The sequence below is a fragment of the Haemaphysalis longicornis genome, unplaced genomic scaffold, assembly GCF_048455015.1.
Source record: "Haemaphysalis longicornis isolate Haplotype H1 unplaced genomic scaffold, Haemaphysalis longicornis Haplotype H1 scaffold_2, whole genome shotgun sequence".
NCBI lineage: Eukaryota > Metazoa > Arthropoda > Arachnida > Ixodida > Ixodidae > Haemaphysalis > Haemaphysalis longicornis.
The window spans coordinates 225,602,142-225,625,847 of NW_027526295.1; the positions used below are offsets into that span (position 1 = coordinate 225,602,142).

General features: G+C 45.4%; 1 protein-coding gene across 6 annotated transcripts in view; it reads left to right on the forward strand.

Annotated features, from left to right (window-relative positions):
- Positions 1-6,818: 6,818 nt before the first annotated feature.
- Crtc (CREB-regulated transcription coactivator) overlaps positions 6,819-23,706 on the forward strand; it is an 86,103-nt gene continuing 69,215 nt past the window's right edge. For 3 of the 6 annotated variants that reach the window (XM_077699522.1, XM_077699527.1, XM_077699524.1), the window contains exons 1-2: positions 6,819-6,991; positions 19,359-19,433. In XM_077699522.1, the coding sequence (XP_077555648.1) occupies positions 6,881-6,991; positions 19,359-19,433 (186 nt within the window). In that variant the 5' untranslated portion in view covers positions 6,819-6,880. The remainder of the gene's footprint in view (positions 6,992-19,358; positions 19,434-23,706) is intronic. The other 3 variants (XM_077699525.1, XM_077699526.1, XM_077699528.1) reach the window with 1 other exon arrangement.

Sequence of the window (23,706 nt, forward strand, 5' to 3'; positions counted from 1 at the left end):
AAACGTTTTTTTTTCATTCCAATCAAATCCCAAGTGTATGCACCTCTAGTTGATGTAATTTCTCAGTCGATGTCTTGCCTGGTAGACCCAGTGCCAATTTAATTTGTACGTTTGCCTAATTAGAACGTTCAGTTTCTCTATTTCGGCATTTTTCAGCCCTAAATACGGGGTGATATAGGTAACTCGGCTGATAATTAATGCTTGTACCAATCAAATTGTATCCTTGAGTTTGGGCCTTCTGCTCGTTACTCTCTTGACCAGGTGGGTTATTTGTGTGATGGTGATTTGGAGTTTTTGTAGGGTAGCTGCGCCGGCTCCGTCCCTTTGGAGAGTCAGCCCTAATATTCGAAGTTTCTCGACTTTTGGGATACAGACGCAACTCAGTGGGATCTCCAGGCCAGGTGTTCCCGGAGGTGGTCTGCCTGTCGTCCTCTCTCCGAGTACGAGAAGTTCATATTTTTATGAGGCTATAGAGAGTCCACAAAGCCTAAGGTATGACTCAGTGCAGTCGACGGCTTCCTGTACGCAATCCTGCTAGTTTCCTGTTGACCCTCTGGAGGTCCAAAAAGTTGTCATCTGCGTAGATGGTCTGACTAAGGCTAAGGATGGCGTTTAATTTCTCGGGAAGCTTGGTCATCGCGAAGGTATAGAGTAAGGGCGAGGTGACCTAGCCTTGGGGGGTGCCTCTTGGTTGGAACCTCGATTTTCTTACTCCGTAATCGCCGAGACCTGCTGCGGCCGTTCCCCGGACATAGTTGTACGCCCTCTCCCCATATTTCTACTTTTGTAAGTTGTTGAGAATGGCCTTGTGCGATACATTGCTCCTTTAACCTCCAGTGGCAGGATGGCGTTTTTTTGTGACGTGCTGAATTTGTCAATGACCTCTTTAATTTTTAGCAGTACATCTTGGGAGGACAAGCACGGCCGGAAACCATACACAGTGTCCGGGATCCTCATTTTGTGATATAAATCAGCTTGGTAGGGCTATAAATTTCGACATTGATGATTTTAAAGACAATTGATGATTTTTAAAGACAAAAAAGAATCCCTCACGATTACTATACTTCCTAATGCGAAATTTCTGTGCAGCTCGAAATACAGTCTTCCCAGTCACGGCGCATTTCTGCTGCGTCCCAGGAAGCGGTCGCGTGACCAGCGAAAGCACGGCGGCGCGCGCTACTCTGCCGTTATCTCGCAGCACGTCGCTGCCGCCGAGCATGTTGTTGCAAATGGGGTTTGAACCTCCCGCGCAAATGTCGCGTGGTTAGCATGAGTCACAAACGTTAGAGGAGTGTATGGCGAAAGTGTAAGTAAAAGAGATGACGCCATAGCAGCGCGTGTCGCCCTCATCTCACACTTTTAGACGCCCCGATGAACGTATCGTGCGGGCTCAGCATACTGCCCCCCCCCCCCCCCCCTCACACTTCCGCCACCCTTTCCCCCGCAGTTTTCTTTGTCTTCGCCAGCTTTGTTGCAACGCCATCGTTGTCATACCATAATAACGGCCGCTCAAGTGCTGCGCCTAAAAACTGGCGTTCAGCGGACAATCCGAGTAGCTGATCTCTCACTTGAACGCAAAGCAAGAAGCATATAACTTTTTGTACGTTTTTTTCATGTCAACTTGACTCATTAAATGAGGTGAAATTTAAATGTATCACTACGCATAAAACTTTGACTACAACTGACTGCATGCGTTAATCGTTTCCGTAATGCGAAGCGAAACATTGACATGCATGCGCTGTCTTCATCCTTCCACCCCCTTGCAGACTAATAACGTGACATGGCATGCCCGACTGCTCCCTCCCTCGAGAAATTGCGGGGAAACGCCTTGGTGTAAGGAAAGCGAAATAAGAGACTTAGCCGTGCCGAGGCGATTCATTGCCTCCTCCTGCAATATAACTGCGCTACAAACCTCATTAGGCCCGTCTGTCTGTTTGGAAGGATTTATGACATCCCTGATACGGGAGTTTTCAGCCTTCAGCAGCTTATACAGTCGCACTGCTGAGAAATTGAGCGGTTCATTGGCTGATTGTGCACTAACCGCTGTCGCTTGAGTTCAACGCCTTGATTCCCCGAACGGGTCATGGAAAAAGAACGACAATCGTTCTGCCCACTCGAGAAATTCATGCCAGTGCAATAACATTTAAAGGCTGCTCGGGTGTACATGCGTTGCCGGGTACATAGAGTTTCTCACTAGCTTACAGAGAAACTTTATGGCTGTGTATACATACATATATATATATATATATATATATATATATATATATATATATATATATATATATATATATATATATATATATAATATATATATATATATATATATATATATATATATATATATATATATATATATATATATATATATATATATATATATATATATATATATATATTATTCGATATTTAATGAAATTTGTCTTTCTCTCGATTTTACGAAGCTCCCGATTTAACGAAATAATATGAAGGGTCCCGGGGACTAGGTTAAATAGAGGTTCAACTGTATATGTATGCAGTAGACTCTCGATAAACGGAACTTCAAGGGACCGGAAAAAATTAGTTCTGTTTAACAGGAGTTCCGTTTACTGAAAGAGATGAAGGTGCAAATTTATGTGCGTACACACTTCTAAGGGCATTTCATGGAACTCTAACCACTAGACAGTGACTGTGGCTGATAGTTTTCAGAAAGCAAGAAAACTACAAGAAACGTAGGCACCGCATTCACAAAGTTGATTTGGCAACAATTAGTCGCTGTGCACTACAAAATGCGTCAATTATTTTTGTTCGGGGGTCCTTGCAACTGCATCTTCACGGAGGCTAGAGGCCTCAACTTCGCGAGTGCTTATGAGCCACCAAATTTAGAAGACGGCAACGTGGTAATGAAGGAGGAATAGCACAACGACGGCACGAACGAGGCGACAAGAGGTGAGCCCTGTAGCCTCGGCGTCTAGAATCGAGACCGAACGACTGGAACAAGAACTGCGATGTTGCATTCGTTGCGCTAACACGGCTAACCACTTACGAGACGAGGCTTGCGAGGCCAACAAGGCTAAAAAAGTATGGAGGAAAAAAAAAAAAAAACAAGAACGAGACAGCCGGAACCGTAAAAAGCTGATTCTCATGCCAGTGGATTTCACAAGAAGTTCCATTTCTGGTTCCGTTTACACAGTGATGCGGAAATTTTAGTTCCGATTACCGAGAGTTTTTTTACGTTATCTGAATACAAAACCAACCAAATTCCAGGCAACTGTTCCGTTTAAGCGGTAATTCCGTTTATCGAGATTTTACTGTATACATATATATATATATATATATATATATATATATATATATATATATATATATATATATATATATATATATATATATATATATAAATTAACTGTATGGCTACTGATAGTTAAAAGTAAAAATGGGCCTCGCGCGGTGGTCCACGTGGGCTCCTCCACCAGCCGCTTGAGTTCGGGCAGTTCTCTTTGAAGGCGCTGAAAAATCTTCTATAATGACGGGACTTATTTCGTTGAAAGTTCTTCATTTTGTGTTTCCTTTTTCGCTGGGCAACTTCGCAATCGAAAGTGTTTGACTGGATGCACGCGTTAGGAGGTTAATAGTTTTTATCCGGACCGTAAGTATACTTTCTTAGAACTGACCAAAAATGTAAAAATCGGGTTGGATAATCCAGGCCACTTCCGATAATTTGTTTACATTTCTCAGGGCGCACATCCATAACGACACTTCTTTAAAGAAGCGGCCGCCCGTATCAGAAATAAATCGAGTCCTGCTCGTATGTCTATAGACATTGCAACATTGAGGCCCTTAATATTTTTGCAATTATTCTACCGGTTACAATGCAATACACCGAGACGCACTATCAGTAGCACAGCTCAGTTCACGTAAAAATTGTTTCCAATACGCCTATTTTCTCATAATTATTAAATTATTGTCGACTGGAACATTCTCTTCAACAAGGCAGTAGCCCAATGTTCACTGTCGGCTTCTGAGTTGCATCGGCTTCAGCACAAATGTATTTTTTTTCTTTGTGCGCGTTCGTGCGTGTTACATATACACCCACACCCGTAAAGTCATTTCCAGTCCAGTCCAGTCCTCGCCACTGAAAAATAGTGATTGAACCGTTGTAGGCAGTGTTCGGTGTCGTCTATGAGAAGTCTTCGTAGGGTAGAAGGCGATCGGATCCCTGAGGAAGAGTTGGCATTCGTTTCGGTTGTGGGCACGCGGAAGCTCAAGTAAAAAGTTATCTAAATGGCAGCGTTCAATACTTAATGACCGATTCAGAATGCGAATGAGTTCTCAAGTAGACATGCAGTACCGCAAATCGACGCCTTTTTGTTCGTTTCTCTTCCCCAGTTGCAAAATGGCCCTTTGCAAAATGGCCAAATCATTGGCGGAAAAGCAGCAAGCCACTCTGGCAACACTGTGCACCCGCTGCGCCGCCATTAGAAAGGAAGCGAAAAGGCTGGGAGCACAGAGTTTCTATGGGGTAGCTACCGTCCACGGTCCACGTAATTGCATACGCGTCGTGGGGCAACAGACTCGTGAAGCCGTGGGCGAAAACGTGCAACCGCAACGGCGTTGCTACGACCTGCTCCCTTTCTAATGGCGCCGTCACGTTCACCACCAGTGTTACCACCGCTGAATTCTCAATGTCGTCCGCCTTTTTGCAAAGGGTCTTATAGACCCTTTGCAAAAAGGCGGTCAGCGTTTGCAGCGTTCGATCACAAAGCGAAACTTCCATCAAAATCACGCAAAATTTTGCGCAAGAGCAAGGTACTCTTCGTATCGCCACACGTGCTGGTGGTGTCGCGGACGTCGTCATTTGAAGCTTTTCGGCTTGGCAGGCGCCAGTCGGCGGCGCGTCGGATGCGGCGTCAGGCTTCTTGCTTACGACTTCTACAATGGCCCTTTGATGTGCGTAGGAACGCCGCGGAGTGAATGTGACTCCTCAGTACTCGGTGAGTTTCCACTAGCAGACTGGCTGGCACCATTCATCGCCTCGAAGCTGTGGGTCTCACGCCTGGTCGGCGCCACGAAGGCGATATTGCGAGCAGTGTGGAAGAGAACCGCTCAGCGCCATTCGATATTTTGCCGTGCATGGCACGGTGGCAGGCTCGGAGTGAAATGCGGTTAAATCGAAGCCCGCTGACAACCGGCCAAACTGGGAAAGTCTTACCCAGGTTCAAATGGCCACCCATCTGAGGCTTGGGCTTACTGATCACAATGCGCTTTGTTGGCTGTGCTCTGTTAAAGATGATTCTGGTCGCTAGGGTCGGTGGCGACGGTCTTCGGTTACAAGAGCTTGATGGCCATGTCGTTACACTACTAGATTTTTTCCCTCACGGCCAACACCGCCGATGACGCCACGGGGCCCTTAATTAACGTTCCGCGTTAATAATAACGCCACCTTTATATTTACAAGTTTTTGTAAGCCTGCGTACTGACTAGCATATATGCAGCTGCGATTAGTATGCCTTGAAACTAGCGCTTGAACGGTTGGTTTCTACTGCGAGTCCGCCAACTCTGGCCAAGCATATTTTGTTGGCTGCAAAGGCAAGGAGAGAGGCACCCTAGGGCAACGTAGGTATACTGGTTTTACTTTTGTGCTATGCGAAGGGGTTATAAATCTGTTGGGTACATGTGAATATCGGCGAAACTAAGCGGTCTAAACACCCGTTTCCTGCAATTACCCTTTCTCGGCCACAAATGCTGAATAACTTTTTATTTAAACTCCAAGGGCATTCATTTCATAGCTCTCTCGGCTTTTGTTTGACAACCAACGACACTTTGTTTGCTTAGAAATTGACAATTAAAGCTGGAATTTCTCACTCACATTCTACTTCAATTTTTTTTTGGCATTGAAGAGAACGCCACAAAGTGTCCAGAGCAAGCCGGGACCCCATTTTCATTTGCTTGGTCGTCGCCAAATTCCTTAGTGCCTGTTCTCATTGGCTTTTAATTTCGTCGCAGTGGTTGAAAGTCTACTCGCGTGCCAGTTGCTGGAATCATTTATTTTTGTTGTGCTTTGAACAGCTCAAGCCTACGTCTTTAGTTTCAGTGTTTCCTGTTTTCTCGCCTCTTTTCGGCATCATTTTTAGTGCTTTGTTTATATTTCCTTTGCTATCGTGAAAGCCAATCCTTCGCGAGTTCTTAATTAAAAGGACGCTGTTACTCTCTGTCATGTGCTTATATTTTGCTTTAATGTACCTGAGATCTTCTCTGCGCTGAATGATGTGGACATATATGAAACATGACAGCAGTTTTAGTAGTTTGGAATAGTCTTTAACTCGAACTCGGATATCTCGAAATACCGGTTAAGTCGAAACTTTTTTCGCCGTGCCTCACATAGGCGCCATGTTTTCGTCCCCCTTTAGCTCAAGGCTCCGCTTACCTCGAAATTTTCAGCGGATTTTAGGACTTATTTACTTAGGATTACTTATGGTTTATGTTCATGCACTCTTTAGCCAGTTTTTTGGTCGGGCATTTATATAGAGTGACAGACAAACAGGCAGAGGAACAGTTGTGCGTTTATATAGTCCGCAAAAGGCTACCGTCTTCAAAATTATTTTAGGCCAGTGTTGAATGCGAATGTTCGCGCAGCAAAGCGTCGTCGAGGGCGAAGCCACGCTAGCGATTGCAGCGCCAAGTTATTTTGCGTGCAAGGCCAGCGTTACAAAGAAAAGTTTGTGTTGCTCACTTGACAATGTCATAGCTACACTTGCTGCATGCTTTATTTGCTGCTGTTGCGTTTGTTTCGCGCTCGCTGCGCACCAGCGCGGCCAATGCACGTATTACCTATCGTCGCTGTGGCTGGCTGCGCTGTGGACGGGGTCGAGGGTATCGCGTAGTAGCAAGGCGCTCTTCCATCATGGCGAATCCGAGGAAATTTAGTGAAAAGATAGCTTTGCACAATCAGAAACAAGCCGAAGAAACGGCGGCGTTCGAGCAGATCATGCGGGAGGTGATGGGGGCAACCCGAGTAAGTGTCCGTTGTCATTCATGCTGTGCAGTGCGGCGCCTCTTCGGCGCATCACAACAAAACGGTCGCTGCAGCCTCACGGAGCGACCACGAAGAAAACACTGCGGACGGCCGTTTTCCCGTGCCTCGGACTTCAATCGGCGTTCCTGTGTATCGCAGCAAGTGCCAGCACGCATTCCCAGCCTTCCGTAGCGCCCTTGGCGCTCTCGAGTGCAATAGTTTGGCAGCCACGATCTCATCGACGATACGCGTCGGTCCCAGGCGTTCTACTGTCGCTGCAGTGTATTGCCTATGATCCACTAGGATCGCGCGCTGACGTTCCAGTGGTCGTGCGCCGTACGGACCAACATCGCGTCCGTTCCCCCGAGCAGAGCCAGGGCGGCGTACGCTAAATTCGAGCGAGACGCTCCGAGGTGTCTGCGCGGCTGGCACCCTTACAAAAACAGATCAATAGATACACAGCAGCACACCACTTTTTCCAACGATTGCGTTGTGGAGAGGAAGGGGGGAAGCGACCTCGGTAAACTCGGTGGCGCGCTTTGTTTTTGCCCCCCTGTCGCGCCTCGAGGTTCGCACGGACCGCGTTCGTCGTCCGTGCACCACTGTCCGGCCGTGCTGGGCGAGCCTTTCGCGTGTATCGTTGACAGCGGCCCGCGATAACAGCTGCGCGCGATGACCCGTCTTATCCCCGTGTGCGTCGCGGGCTTCTCCCTGTTCGTAGGCCCGATCTAACGCTTAGCGCGGAGCGGAATTTATTAGCAATTGGCGGTTGGCCGTGCTGTTGTGGTGGTTGCGTTCGGTGCCCCACGGTGCCCCGTTCGCGCCGACGGCCGCGAGGCCGCTGTTGCGACCCGGAGGCGCGTTACGTAAGACTCGAGCTCGGCGTCGCCGCTGCTCGCATTGTTTTGGAGCGAAGCGCAATCGCGGACGGTGCTGCATGTCGTGCGGACGGTGCCATATCGGAAATGCGAGCTGCGTCGCCCGCCGCATTGAATGGCACGATGCTCGCTCGCCTCAGAGGGCTCGTCAGCCTGTGGCAGCCAGCCATTGAGAGGGTTCTTAAATGCGAACCGCCTTTTGTTAGTTAAAATGCCGTGTACTTGGTAGTCACGTAACAGCCGCAGCGCTTGTGCTTTAAGCTGCGCAGGTGCCGCTGATGCTGTAGTTAACTGACACCACTGCGCGCGTACGCGGTAATGTGCCGACCATGTTACGTTTCACAGAGTTGTAGTTGTGTGCGCTCGAGCTTGGCCTGTTGTTCCTCTTTCTTGCTCTTTAGTCTCAGTTTGGAAGTCTATTCTGACAGCTATGATAGCACTTCCCGTCGAGACAGTTCCAGTGAACCCCCTTTGCCAGTTGATTGATGCATGACTGTCTGCTTCCCCCTTTCGGCTGCCGCGTTAGCATGCACGGGACTTCGCACGCTTTGATAATCAATTTCACCTCGCCCTAAGGCCTTACCCTGTTCCCATTATTTGACAGTCCAAGTAACCCCGAGGTGGCACCAAAAAAAATATGGCGGTTGTGTAGGATTCAAAGCAAGCGAGGTCATGAACAGGTGTTTCTCGTTCTTCTCACAATAACGTATTGAGAATGAAAGGCCAACAGCTGCCATCTGTGAGCGGTTTCAATATGGCCCGAGTTCCTTTTTTTCTCCGGCGTGCGGTTTGGCTTGGCTTCCCTCTCCGTGTGTAAAGGTCGTTACCGCCCTCATGTCACTGGCATTCTTTTTGCTTAGGATGAGCTTGTGTACATGGGATATGCGGTACCCGTTTTTTGTCCGAGAGGGCCTGGATTTTTTCATTGGCCTGTTAATTTTGAAATTATGCCTAAAGGAACTTTCCTACCTGTAACAGGACACTGTCTGTCGCTGTGTTTACAACTACGGCTTCACTAATTCCTTGCTTACTTAATGTATCTTTAAGGTAATTTGATGTCGCAGCCTGATGTTTATTCAGTGTTTTCTCCCCACAACATGTTTAGCTTGATAGTGTGTCATTATGATCCAGTAATCTACAATGAGCTAGTAAGAGTCACGTCTTGTCTTCTTTTTTGCTCAAGACGAGAATGTTTATATCTAACACCGAAAAGGGTTACTTAATTGTTGCTTTTTCGAAGAGAATGTATATCTATTCCAGTGCTTAGCTAAAAAGTCCTTCAACTCGTACAATTTAGCGCCACCTCCTGCATTTTGTGAAAATACGAGTCGCAAAGTTGGTGAGGGTTTGCGGACGAAACTATTCATTCATAGTTGTTTTCCCCGAGAATAGCCTGTTCGAACTTTGATAAGATTAATTAAATATATCTTGCTCCACAACCTGGTGATGCACAGGACTGGCTAATTTGGTGTAGTGACTTCCGTGTAGACTAAGTTGCGCAGTGGCTGCCACCAGAACAACCACCAGGAAAATTGGTTTTTATAATACGACACGTTATTGCTTACTAGCTGAATGCGTAACACAGATCACAGGAGAACTGCGCAAGAAACAATACCATTTCTCATTTGTTTGATCTGCATCCCGTGGTGAATGCCAAGTGGTAAATAACAACTCACTGGTATCTATGCCCCTGCTACACTAGCATCCGAATGTCATTTGAACCAAATGTCATTTGACTCAAATGCCAAGTTGTGCTACACTAGGCTTTGAAATGCCATTCGGCTCAAATGACATTCGAGCCAAATGAGCACCTAGAAAGACATTTGGGATTTCAAATGCCATTTCTAGCACTTTCGCACGCAGCGTCTTCGATTGGCAATAAAATGTATAATACATCCGTACGTAAAACAAACAAAATATTTTTGTTTGTGGAACTTTGTCCACTGCTTATTTACTTCACATATGAAATCAACATATTTAATTTTCATACTCTCAAAACCAGTGGGTCAGTTGCAAAAAGAAAATAACACTACGCAAACAGCCACCACATTAGAGTAAAAACTGGTCTCTTCTCATTTGATATCATTTTACTGCCTTAGACTGCTCCTAAAGTGGTTGTATTATTGTACGAAAACAGAACAGGGCGACAACAGCGCCACTACAGCCCAGCGAGCAATTGTGAAAGCTTTCAAATGCCATCGAAATTGTTGTGTAGCGCGGCGGATTCTGAATGGCATTCGAAGCACCCCATTTGAGTCAAGTGATATTTGGTTCAAATGACATTCGGACCCTAGTGTAGCCGGGGTATTACTCAGATTAGCACCATTTTGCCATATATTTACAGTGTGGTGTGCTTTTTAAAAAAGCAGGGAAACTAAATCTCAAAAAGAATTTTGTAAGTTTTTTTCTGACTAGCAGAGTCGTGAGGAATGGGGCTTGAGCGTCAGAAATACAAAGCTGCTCCTCCAAAGGAGGGGAAGACCTTTCTATTAGAAGTCCTCTGGCTAGCCCTATGTATTCTAAAGGGATGACTTAGTCTGTACCCAGTACAGTAAAAGCTCGTTAATTCGAACTCGAAGGGGGACATAAAATTGTTCGAATTAGGCGGAGTTCGGATTAGCAGGCAGGTGCGAGAAAGAATGGAAATCGAACCACACTGCGCGGGCAGAACACAAAGCCACCTCTGGACTCGTTATCGCGAATTAAGCGCTACATTTGTGTCAGGTGATTTCGTAAATACCGTTTCATAAATAATAATGGCATGCGCTGGAGCCCTGGCGCCGGTTGCACGGCGCCCTCTGTAAATAAAAGCGAAAAAAGCTTTTGGAGGAGCGTAGCACGCTCGTCACGATGTTTTTCGGTTTTGTTGTTTTGCATTTCTAGTAAATTTGGTTTGGTTCGGGTGTGCAGCACACTGTAATTACTCTGGGCCGACTTCTGCTGTGAGGAGCGATGGAATCCAAGGTATCCCAGTTCGAATGAACCGTTCTGGATACCGACCCGTTCGAATTATTGGGAATGAATGAATAAAGCTTTATTATAACTATATATCTTTTGCCTGTATAGGTCCCCTCTATTCAGGGAACCTCTAGGTTGCCTGTTGTGGCTTCCTAGGCGGCGTCATGTGGACTAGGTTGAGTCCTTGTTGGGGCCTTGTTAACGTCCCTTGCAGTGGTGTTCCAGGTTTTGCTTGATGAAAGCGGTGAGGGAGGTTTGGTCTTCACGTGACAAGAGTCCCACAATGGTTTCTTCGCCTGGTCCCTTGTTGCAGTTGCCGAATAGGTGACGCTGGTCCAGCACTCCCAGGTATTTAGAGCACTGTGGGAGTGGTCTTCCCATGTAAAAGGTCATTCGTGCTGGGATTAGGAGGGTACCCGTCTGCGCCTGCCTCACTAAGACCTGTTCTTCTTTGGTTAGGTGTTTTTGTGGTTTAGGGTAAGCTTCCAGGTTGTGTGGTAGATCTTTCAGTGTGATGGGAATTATTGGGAGTTTTCCCCCATTGAAATATGCAGGGCTATGCCGGGACCAGGGCGCGAGTTCGAATTAACTGAAAGTTTGAATTAATGAGCTTCTACTGTATTACCATATTGGAATGACATTTGTGCCAATTTTAATGTGAACTTCACCCAAATAAGCTACGTGATTGTAAACACATAATAAAAAGTGCCGACTTACCAGCTATTTCCCTATGTTTGACTTGTGTTGTTAAAAGTCTAATTTGTGTAATTGGCTGTTGCGGACAAAAGCAACTGTAAATTCAAGAAGTTTTGCGGGCTTGCAGCTCGGTTCCAAATTAAAAATATGGTTTTTCTGGCAATGAGGCGATTAGCAAGTGATGTACAGTGCAAAAGCTTTGGCCGCGGTGGCCGCTTTTCTGATAGAGGCGAAAAGCAAAAACGCCCGTGTGTTTTGGTGTTCGGTGGCCGCTTTTCTGATGGAGGCGAAAAGCAAAAACGCCCGTGTGTATCAGATTTCGGCGCGTGTAAGGATCCCCAGCTGGTCAAAATTAATCCAGAGCCCTCCGCTATGGCGTGCCTCATCGCCTGCGTTGTGTCGGCGCGTTAAACGCTACCATCAATCAATCAACAGTGCAAAAACTTGGGGTAAATCAACATGAGCGGTAACTGAACGATGTCAGTGGCCAGGAAGCTGCATCATCTCTCAATGACCCGTGACGACAGTATATTTTGAAGTTTTAGGAATTGTACACAAATTGCATCTGTCATTTTCTGAGAAGTAAGTTATGAAGGTTCAGGTGAGCTTAAGTTGACCATTTCTAGTCAGTTTCGTTGCCTGAACCCAGAACTAAGTCCACGCCTATGCCGTTGTTCACTTAAGAGCTATGGCAGTTAAGGGTTATGGTAGCAGGGAAGCATGAATGTACAATAGCAAACAAAAGATGTTCAAATTGTTTTAACCCCTGCATGCACCCACTGTGGCAGGGAAGTGTCATGTTATCGAAAATTCTACCTATGTTGGCATCTCTGCTGACAAAGCTCACGGCCAGTTCAGCTATGCAAAGCCACTGTGTCAGTATAGTCCACTGCGCGCTTACACTGGTTTCAATGCTTTGCAGAGACATTTATTTATGTAGAGAGATTTATATGAAATGTTTTACAGTCACACCTTGGTGTGTCGAATATGGGAGGCAATCGGAAACTGGTTTGAAATTGTTGCTTGTTCGATTCACTAAATTTTGTTAGTGGAAGATCGAGGGCCAATTCGCGTCCGGTATTTATATGCGCTGGGGAAAAACCAAAGGAAAAGCGAGACATGCAGGATTGAACGACCTGGCGCGATGAGTCGCTGATGGCAGTTTTATTTTGGGTTTCAACGGATGTTCAGTTCCATAAAGAAGCCTGCCATCAAACTCGATTGTTAAAAGCTGCGCTGCTGGGGCCTTGTGTGCACCCGACTTTTCTTCCTTGGTTGGCATTGGGCTCAAACCAGCAGCAGTTACCTTCGGAAGAGCAGCATTTGGTGTGCACGGCTGGCAGTTGAATGCATCGAGTGTTCGGGTTGTTTGGGGTTAATGTAAATGCATCACACCCCTGTACTTCTATGTGGGATTTCCCAGGGGGACCTTGGGACAGTTCGATATGAGCAATGGCTTGAAATAAGTAGCCACTGCCATCTGGTGAAGGAAATTGTTAGTATGTAAAGAGAGGGGAAGTTGTAGTCATAATCATCATCAGCCTATTTAAGTCCACTGCAGGACCAAGGCCTCTCCCATGTTTCTTGAGTCATTCCTGCCTTGTGGTGCTCCATCTTGGGGATTTCCCCTAATGCTGGTTGATTAACCCCTGTCATCCTTTTTCCCGCTGAAAGAGAATAAGAAGAAAAAAACTCCCCCCACCTCCCCGAAGGGGATCGTGCGGAAATGCGAATGCATTGGGTGCACCGATGAGTGCGCTGCGAGTAGTTATTATTAATGGCGTAATTAATGACGAGAGTGTGAACGTAACCATTTATTCATTCATCAGCGCAACACGCCCGCCCCGCGTGCGAGCTCTCTCCGCCGAGCTCCGCGATGCGAGCGCCCTCACACGCTTGAGCGCGCTCCTCCTCTCCACTCACTCTCCGCTACTCCGCCCGAGCTCCACGATGCGAGCGCCCTCACACGCCCGCGCGCGCTCCTCCTTTCCCCTTGCCCTCCGCTACTCCCGCCCGAGCTACCACCTGCTCCGGTTGCTAGGCGCGCCACAGCTGTTGCTAGGGGCGAGGAGGAGCGCGGAGAGATAACACCTGCGTGCGGACGCCGGCACAGACCGCACGACAACCCCCAACTAAGAAATGCATTCGCATTTAAAAAAAAAACGGGTCAAGCTTACAGTACAGCTAAGGCTCCTCTTCTGTGTGAAGAGAGAGAGAGAACAACTTTATTTTGGGCCCGGTGGAAAAGGAAGAGGTTGGAGATGCTTTTGCGGCAGTGGACTGCGGTGCTGCTGGCATTTGCAAAAAATGCCCAATGCGTGTTGGTATCAAATCAAGCTAATTCAGCCAGCTAGCATTTTTATCCTGAGTTTTCGAGTGTTACGGGCAAATTTTGTGTGATCTCCCTTGTCTATTGTGGGGGAGGCGTCGCTCTACCTAGGGATTGCTGAACACTTGGCTGTTTTGAGTCAAAGCGTGCATGTGTGACATTACGTCCTGGTATTGTGCTTGAGGCGGCAGAGTGATGAGTTTAAGTCGGCTACGCCTGTCATCTACGTGAATACGGCTGGCTGGGCTAAGATAATCGCAAGTCACAGCAGGGGCTTGGAATGCAGCGAGCGCTGATGTTTGTGGCATATCCAGGGCTTGGGAAGCACGATAACTTTGTTTTTAGCCCTACATTGTTTACCCCAGATAAGCAGCAACAAAAAGAGACTTAATAAAAAGAATTCACACAAGAATGTGTCAGAACAAGGAAAAGAAATGAAAGTTGGGAAATCGTTCCCGAGATGAAATGCACAATGTGTGTGGGCCTGCTTGAAAAGAGAGAAATACAGAAATTTTTGAAAGACGCCTACACTAAATGACGGCTTTTACTTCGTGGCTGCGAGGGTGCCGTTTGAACAGCCTTCAGCGCATTGCTGACGTTTTGTAAGGCGTTCTCTGTTTGCAGCTTGCAAAATTCGCCTGTTTAATAAGGGCAGAGACTCCTCAAATGCTGGTTTTACAGGATACCATGGAGTCCCACAGGAATTATTTTCATGTGGAGTGTCACAAAGTTTCGTGGAGTGTCACAAAGTTTCGTCTAATTCTGAATGGTGGTGTTTTGACTTCTGATGGCAGAGGCTGCGTGTGTGATAAAAGTGGAATGTGAAAATAGCTCTGTACATGACCTTTAGTACACGGTTGGAAATTTGAATTAATCTAGAGCTGTACGTCTGTGCTATTTTAATGAGTGTCACTCATTTTGACGTAGTTCCTAATGGCGGCATTTCAGTTCATGATTGGGGGAGGGGGGGGGTTGTTTATAGTTGATGGAAATGAAACGTGCAGTAGCTATGGTACATGATGAAGAATCCCTGGGGGTTTGAAATTTGATCTGAAGCCACCCACTGCAGTGCACTGGTTGCCTAGTGAGGGAACAATACTAATATCGCTAACTTTAAAGGGGCCATGAAGACAATATACAAGTTTGTTTTATTCGAAAGATTTCATGTTTTATGCCCCCAGCGCTTGTCCGGGTGCAGACAATGCTTTATTCACTGCGAAATTAATCAGTTTAAGCTAAAATTTTGATTCTCATGCCAAAACGTGTGTTTGAACGACGTTTGCAATGACATTGTAAGAACAGGTCTTTCAGCTAAACTTGGTGTGGAGCGGAGACTTGCTTACTGTTAGTCAACCTAGATGGCGCTACCACATCGTGGCAAGCCGTTTGCGGCCTTTGGTTTGTTTGTGACTGTATTTAAACCTGGCTTGTTTTTGTTCATGGAGAAAATAATCGTTTCGGGAAGCATGGTGCTCGCTCGACAAATATGGTCACGTAAGACCCGCTTGCGTCAATCGGCCAGTGTCGTCTGAGACAATCCCAAAGTCCCGCAATGCTGTGCATCTAAACGAAGCATAGTGCGTGCAGTGCCAACAGCAGTTACACATCGGTACTTCTATGTTTCCGTGTGCTTTCGTAACTTTCACTGTTTGTCCCACCATTCTTTCTAATATGAAAAGAATGCGCCGTAAATTTAAGCGCAAATAGCTTGTTCGGCAAGCTTATAAGCCCTGCCTAATTTGTGTTTTTGCTTTTTCCGGCCTCTGCCAATTGCAGGGCTGGCTGGTATAACATCATAGGTTCTGTTGCGGAAAATGAGCTAGTGGGTTGCATGGCCATTCCATTTTTTTCCTAATTATACAGCTTACTTGAGCGAAGTTTACGTTAAAAGTGGAGTCAGCATGATTCTAACGAGGCAATCTTTTTGAATGAACCAAACTTTAATTTTGTCTTCATGGCCCCTTTAAGTCCACACACACACACACCCCAATTATGCTACTTCTCGTTAGATCATACATTTTAATCAACAGAAGGGTGGCAGCAAAATTCCATGGCCAACTTTCCTGGGTGGTGGGTGGTGTGTAGGCGGTTCATGTGCTAAGGTTGAAGGAAGGGAGCGCAAAAGGGGGGGGACACGTACATCCAAACTGAAAAAAAAAATGATGAGGTAACATAATGGCCATTAATTTTAACATTAATGGCAGAAACCAGCCTGATTTCGGGAGTTCTTTGTTTGGTCAGCAAGGAGGTGGTGGTTGCAAACACAAGCTCAGTAAAATGAACGAGAAACTGGGCAAACTTCTCTTGCGTTCCAGCACAATGAGTGTGGCTTTGAATGCATGACACTTTTGATGCACCAAGGAGGGCAAGACTCAAAACAAATGTTCATGATACCCTAGCCATTGCCGAGGCTATGGCTAGGCAATGGCTAGGCTAAAAAAAGAAAAAAAAAAAAGCCCGAGGTGAAGTAAAGGTGATGCAGATGACACTTGCAGTGGCAGTTGGTTTGTGAACAGCACTTTAGGCTGTTTACAACTGTAGCATGCACGTATGTGCAAGTGCAGGGGAACAGTTTAATTATACTTACTGGGTCACGGCAACGAGGCGTAAAAAGAATTGTAAGAGTAACGCTTAGAGGCAGGAATTGAGCGTGCTGAATTGGGGGTAAACTCAGGTGCGCAATAAATATCCTAGCTCCAAAGTGGAGTTTGGCTGGGCATGTAATGCCGAGAACTAGTAATCAACGGGTGGGTCACCATGATAACGGAGTTGCTACTGATAGGCGGGAATGGAAGTGGGGGAAGATCGATACATAGAGGTGAGGCAGGGAAATTTTGTCGCAGAGAATGAATTTTGACAGCGCAGGACAGGAGTGGTTAGAAGTCAGTGGGAGAGGCCTTCCATCTTATAGTGAACAAAAAATGGGATGATGATGATGAGGATGACGACGTCATCACTGGGGCAACAGCACACCAACAAAAGCTCGTCACCTGAATTTGGTGTTTAGGTCTTGACACAGGCCGCTTTTTCTGGGCACCTACTTATATAACCTATATAGACGGCTTATCAGCTAATATCTTGTCTTAGCACGTGATTTGCTGATGGTTGCATAATTTGCTCTCTTAGCATCAGCATTGGAGGTTAACACTCTTTGTCCTTAACTATTTTTTAAATGAAATAATGGTGTTAAACATATGACCGTGTGTGAGAAAAGCAGTGTATATTTCCATTATTGATCAACAGTTGGGTTCAGCCTATGGCTACATCATCAATAACTTGGTAGTATCATCTTCATCCTAAATTTAGCACCACTGCTTCACTTTTAAAAACATAAATGGAAGACACATGGAAAAAGGACCTAAAACAGGGCAGTGCTAGTGCTTCTTCCTGCATGATTTATTAAGTGACTAGGCATCACCTTCTTTCTTATTGTCTTGATCAGCTTGTGTGACGTATGTCTCTAATGAGCAGCCTTGTGCTTGGTTTCATGCATCACTAGGAGAGATTCGGAACCAGCAACCCCACACCTCCCCCTTCGCAAAAACTACTGCTAGTTTATCTAACCCTTGTTGAGCCTGAGAAGGAGCACACGTGTGTGGCTTTGGCACCGCTCTGCAAGACGCCCTGATCAGTCCAAAATCGCACCACTATGTTCATTGATGGTGACTACAAGTACGGCACTGGTGTAACCAAACTTGCACACTTAAATGTATACCTTGAGGATGGTGGCGAGTAAGGACAACTGGTGCACTTCGATGTGCAGAACAAACTTGTGGGAGGAGGTGCTCGTCTTGTTTCTTCACTTCCACATTTCAGCCTTGCGTTGCTCGTACTACTCATCCATAGTGAATCTTAATTGAGGGGAAAAATTTCCCACCTTTGTCTTTATCATAAGTTTTATGCATTGCACAATAACCCTATCGTTCTGTTGACTGGTGGGGATTGCTCATTGCCAATCTTTACGTTTTATATTTTTCATTCAACTAATGACATCTTTACTTTTTATTCAAGTATAGAATGACTGGAGCAACCTCCCTACTGACACCGTGCATGTTTCCTGTGTTGTAATGTGGTCATTGAGCTTATCATTTTTTATTCAGTGGCCCACTGCTCATGCAATGCCTGATATCTAGGCTATTGGAAGGATTAATGACTATCAACTGAGCAAAGAACTGATAAATATCTACTGAGTAGTCAAATAGGAGATTGGGAGGGTGGGGGGAGGGGGTTGTCAAAGGAGGGAGCAAATTTTAACAGATCTAGCCAATCTGTTTCTCATACTTCTCATCTGTATAGTCACTGCACTCCTCCATATGCTTTTGTTCCAATTGTGCCCATGAATACTATTGGATTTGGACCTTGAGATTGCATAAGAGGGTGGCAATTTTTTTGGTCTGTTCTGGGGCTGGGCGGCAATAAGACAAGAATAATTGTTTACGTTTAATCGATTAGTAGTGAATGTTTAATTAGAGTAGCTAGGCCTAAAAAAATGTTTAAGGCCTACATGTTTTGTTTGAAGGTTGTTTTTATCAACAGATTGCAGACGCTACTGAATACGTGTCATTTTTGGAGCCCAGAGGTAATTGCTTCAGTTCTGGAGGCATGAAAGATTGTTGCTATTTGGAAACGTTAATTAAATTGTAAAGGCATTAATCGATTAATCAAAAAGATAATCGATCAGTTGCCCACCCCTGCTTTGTTCGTTTATAGTTGAGAGAAAACGGGGACCATTTAATCTAGCAAAGAAACATGCGATTAGTTTGGATATGTACAACTTATCAGTTTGCTGAAAGTAACAAGCTGGTAACTCCTGTTATGAAGGGGAAACCGTTATCACTGAAATCTGAACAAACACCACTGCAGGAGGGTGCCGCTTGGCTGAACTTACTTATTTTGAATTTGCTAGCTTGGCCAAGCAAAATGGGTACAAATGTTTGTCTAGTTCCCTAGACTCCCTGTAAGAAACACTAGTTTTTTGGGGGGATGGAGCAGGGAGGGAAGTTTGCCATACGGCATAAATAGAACTACGAATTCTTGAAGGAAGCCGGAGCAGGGGTCCGTGGTGGGTACTCCTAATCCGCGATGTGCAATCTGATTGTTGGGCGAAGCAAGGACTGCAGAAGGCGAGGTGCTGGAAATGTAGGTTTTGCAAGGCAGGGCATCTCACTTGACCCACTAACTGCCTGCAGAGAGCTGACTCGTTATCGGCCGTTGGACTGATACAGACTTCCGATAAGCTGAACAAACCCTAAACATCCCCTGGGCTTTATTGTGGTTACGTCTACCGTATTTGTGGCTGGTCCAGTATAGAAAAGCTTGTTGTTTTGTTTTTGAGTCTCATTTTGAGTTTATAAGCAAGCGACAGCTACTGCTTTTGCTCATTTTGGTTGCTTGGTCCTAAACGTTCCTCTCCCGCGCCTCGTTTTTGCACTTGAGCGAGGCGTGTGCAGTTTATGCGGGGGGTCCTTGTTTATTCCTTTTTGTTTTCTGCCTTCTAAATTTACAGACCAGCCATGGCCAGGACAATATGCAGACTTATGCAACCTCCTATGACAGCTCGTACATCCAGCAAGCTGCCAACGTAAGCCTTTTTGTATTTGCTACAGACACTTGACTGTTTGAAAGTGCACCTGCGGCCTTCCATGTGGGGTCTGGTTATTGGGAAGTCTTTACGTGCCTAATTAAGTGCGCTGCTTTAGATGCACATATACCGTATAATAAATGGGTGTCCTCCATTGCATAGCACTTGTCATTGCCCATGGCATGTAATTCATTAGTCATAAATTTTAGCTCATTTGCGAGGAGCTAAAATACCCTGGTGAGACAGTTGCGAGAACTTTGTGCTTCTTGCGCCCTAATCTGAATGAGGAAAAATTCACTTTGGGGATGCTTCACGTTGCGTACTCTATTGTTTGTTCTCCTGGTTGGCAACCGCAAAGCGCAACTTACGTCTTGGCAAGTTGGTGCGCATCTTGGGGCCTCAAAGGGCACTGTATTCTTGTGCAATACATTGAAAAGCGTGCTGAACAGAGTTTGTCGGCTGCCTTTTTTTTTTTTTGCCCATGCTGTCTCAGGTGTGTTCGCGAATTGTTTTAAGTAGATTTTTTTTTTTTGCATGTTGGTCATTAACCACTCAGTTGTGTCCAGGGTCATTTTGCGCTTTTCTCGCATGGTCTGCATTGGTGGAGAGAAGCTTAAGTAGCGCCCTCTAGCTCAATATGCAACATTATCGCATGAACTGGAATTCTTACCCAAAAAATGTGCATGAAGGTAACCACGAGAGAACAAGCATCCCACTATTGCTACTGTGCACATCGATTTTTCTTGTTCTTTTTCATTAGTTTCTAATTCTTGTTTGTGTATTTAATTCGTATTTTGTGTTTTATTCTGGTAAGCACTCTGGGTAAGTACAGGAACTCAAAGGTAGCCTGCTGCAGCATTTATGATGTAAATGGGTATAGTTTGCCGGGAAGAGGAGAACTATAGCAGCACAGTTATAGCACCCATCCCAGCTATCACTACCGGTCACATCAGAGACCATTTATTTCAAAGCAATTTTAGCTTATATGCCAAAGACCGAGAAGATAATTTTAAGGCTCTACGTTTTGGTTATGGGTGTGCCGTTTTATAAGGGTTCGGCATTTTGAGGAAAGTTCTGACAGCTCTAACGAGTGGCTTGAGCAAATGGGGGGTTGATGTCGAATGAAAACTGGAGGTAAATAAAACATTTCTGGTGGGCTCTTGTGCAGAATGTCTTTTGTCAGCTCTGCTTTGCCTGAAGTTAAGGGGTCAACCAATATAGAGGGACAACCTAAATCCGGTCTATGCGGTGGTTGGGGAACTCTACTTAGGCACCTGATGCATGTGTGCACCCCGTATATAGTGGGGAAAGGCCTATTGGAGTAATGTCTCCCAGTGAATAATTAAAATGCAACATCTGCATAAAAATTTTTGGTGACCTTTTGCACATATTGAGTCTTTATTGATCAAAAGCATTGAATTTTGAATATTTTATCAGTTCAGGTGACGTGCTAAATATCGCAGTGTATCATCTGCTAGTTAAACTTCCTGATGACTGGTGGCAGAGCAATGGGCTCGAAAACCTGGGAGAAAAGGGGGGGTAATGTTTTGGCACGTGGTTTTTATACTGACATTCACAATTCCGTGCATACAGAGCTCTGGTAACCTTAGAGACCAGTCACCAACTGGTACCTATTAGAGAAACTACTCATTCCACTCACTGTAATTCGAGCTGTGGGTACTGGCTGATGTCGTAAGAATTCAAAAAAATGTTAAGCCTAAGCTCTGGCGTTCTGGCACCCACCCGACAGTTGCTGCTGTTAACCTAGCGAAGTGATACGTACGCACAGCAAGGCACATATCCGCAGTGGGATACCGGACAACGCTATGTAAACTGGAGCATATGCTTTTGCAGTGTGCGTTCCTACAGACACTGCTGGGATGTGGACCAAGCAATCAGTGAATCGATCAATCAATTGCTTACACTTGAAGCACTAGGAGGCTCAATGACAAGAAATTTGTGCCTATACTCTGAATCCTTTGTGCATACTGTCAAGCCTAGCAAAGAGTAACACACATGCAGCATAGCACATACCCGCAATGGGGTATTGGGCAATGCTTGACAAGCAGGAATGCATGCTGCTTTTGCGTGATATTCTATGGTTGGCACAGCCAAACCATTCGCCACTTTTTTTGCGCGAACTTGCCCATGTCATGCTTGCTGCATTGGTAGCATGTTAACGCAACTTCTATCAAATCAATCGGGTTTGTTGCGAGAAAAAAAGAAAGTACTTTGGAAATGGCTTGAAGAAAAAGCGGTGGCTGGCTACTTGACAGAGATTCTGGTAGCTTTACGAGGGGATTTAAGGGTGACCAGAAAATAATCAACAGACGACACTACTTAAGGATGCATTGTGAAATAGGAATTGCTGCACAACTACACGTGAAATGACAAGAAACGTAGTTTGATCTGTATGCAGTGGTCATAAACATGATAGTAAATTCTACTCGGCATGTACAAACAATGTGTGTGTGTCTGCGCACATTACATTGCATTGTAAGGCTTCAAGCTCACTAATCGCCTTCCAGATTAAAATAGTCACTTCTTTTCTAACTTTTATTATTATTATTATTATTCAATATTGCCAGGGTAATGTCGGCTGCCCTGCGGGTTCCCATGTGAATTCGTATGATCATTTTTATGCACCGGTTTTCATGTTTGAGGAAGCTACGAAAAGAAACAAAAAGGAAGAGAGAAGTTGAGCAAGCCAGCTGCTAATGCGTGCTTAGCATTTAACGAGTGCCAGCAGTTACATCATGAGGTGGGACACAAAGCGCAGCAGGCGTAAGTTTAGTATTACAGACGGTGTAATGCACTCATCTCACCTTAGGCAAAAAAGGTGTTACTGTCCTTGACTCCTGGTTTGGTTCGCTGCACTAAGGCAGAGCCACTGCTGTTCGGTTTGATGGCTGTTTTGTTCCCATTTTATTTGTTGCATACGAACTAGCTCTGTGTTGTCGGTTCTCCGTTGAGATGCTCATCAGTTGACTCATTGGAACCTTTTTATTGGCTAGTGATGCAGTGTCTAATCCAAGCAGTTATTACTGTAAAGAGCCTATTCTTGTTTGTCATTCTGTGGCACAGTGAATCAGTCTTTTGTGCTTTGCGTGTCTTTGGCTTCAGCAGAAGTTCAGCCCTGCTAATAGAAGCACGATTGCCATGAATTTAAGGAGATGCGGCCAAGGCCTCAAATGTCCTAAGATATTCTTGTACAGCAGACTTCGGTAAAGACGAACTTTATGGTTAAAGCGAACAACACTTTTGCTCTTTTGTAATGTCCACAATGTAAAAAATTACTCCCACCTCCCCTTGCGGGAACCCCTGTGTAGATGCGACGCATAGGGGGTTCCGTTGTTGTTTCTGTTAGGTTGATTCTCCCATCGCGTGAAACGTGCCGTTAACCCCCTGCCGCGGCTATGACGCAACACAATCCAACACAATCCACTTTAATCCAATCCAAATCCAAATCCAAGCCAATCGAATCCAATCCAATGCCCCTCGCGAGAGAGTGTTCGCTATCAGAGAGGAGAGGGGGTGAGCGGCGGAGAGCGCAGCTTGCGCGGCGAGGAGAATGGGGGAGGGGTGTGGACGGACGACGACGTCGTATGGAGGGACAAGGCGAGTGAATGAAATGCAGTCGCATCTAAAACCTCAGCTCAAGATGAATTGCTGATAATACGAACAAATTTTTAAAGTCCCTTTGAGTTCGTCTTAGCGGGAATTAACTACAGCAGATATCAACTATATACTACAATGAATTTGAAAAAAATCGACACATTTAAACTGCTGACATTTTAAGCAAACATGACAATTAAAAGAAGTGGTTAAAACTTGTGTACGAGACTAACTTGCGACCAATGCGTGGTTGCAACTTTGTGGTGATCTGAGCAACTGCTTCTTTCTTGTGAAATGCACAGTATTAGGTCTATGTCTGTGCATCTGTAATATGTCTGTAATATGTCTGTGCACGTCATAGGTATTAGTAGAGTTTGGTTCATTCCAGTGTCTCTTGAGGTTAAACTGAGCAAACATTTCTCAACGCTTGTGTAGTGAGTCCCATTTGATTCCGATACAGCTAGCTGTTCTATGGTGACGGCATTAGACGAAGCAAAGCACCGGAAAGGTGCATGCATTCCTCTCGCTGGCTGTCAGTTCACACAGTGTTGTATTAGTGCATTGCTCTTGTTGATGTATTATTTGATGCGGGAAACTTTAGGTGATTTCAAAGCTATATTGCTCTAGCTAAGCCGCCTGACTATGCTCACTACCTGAA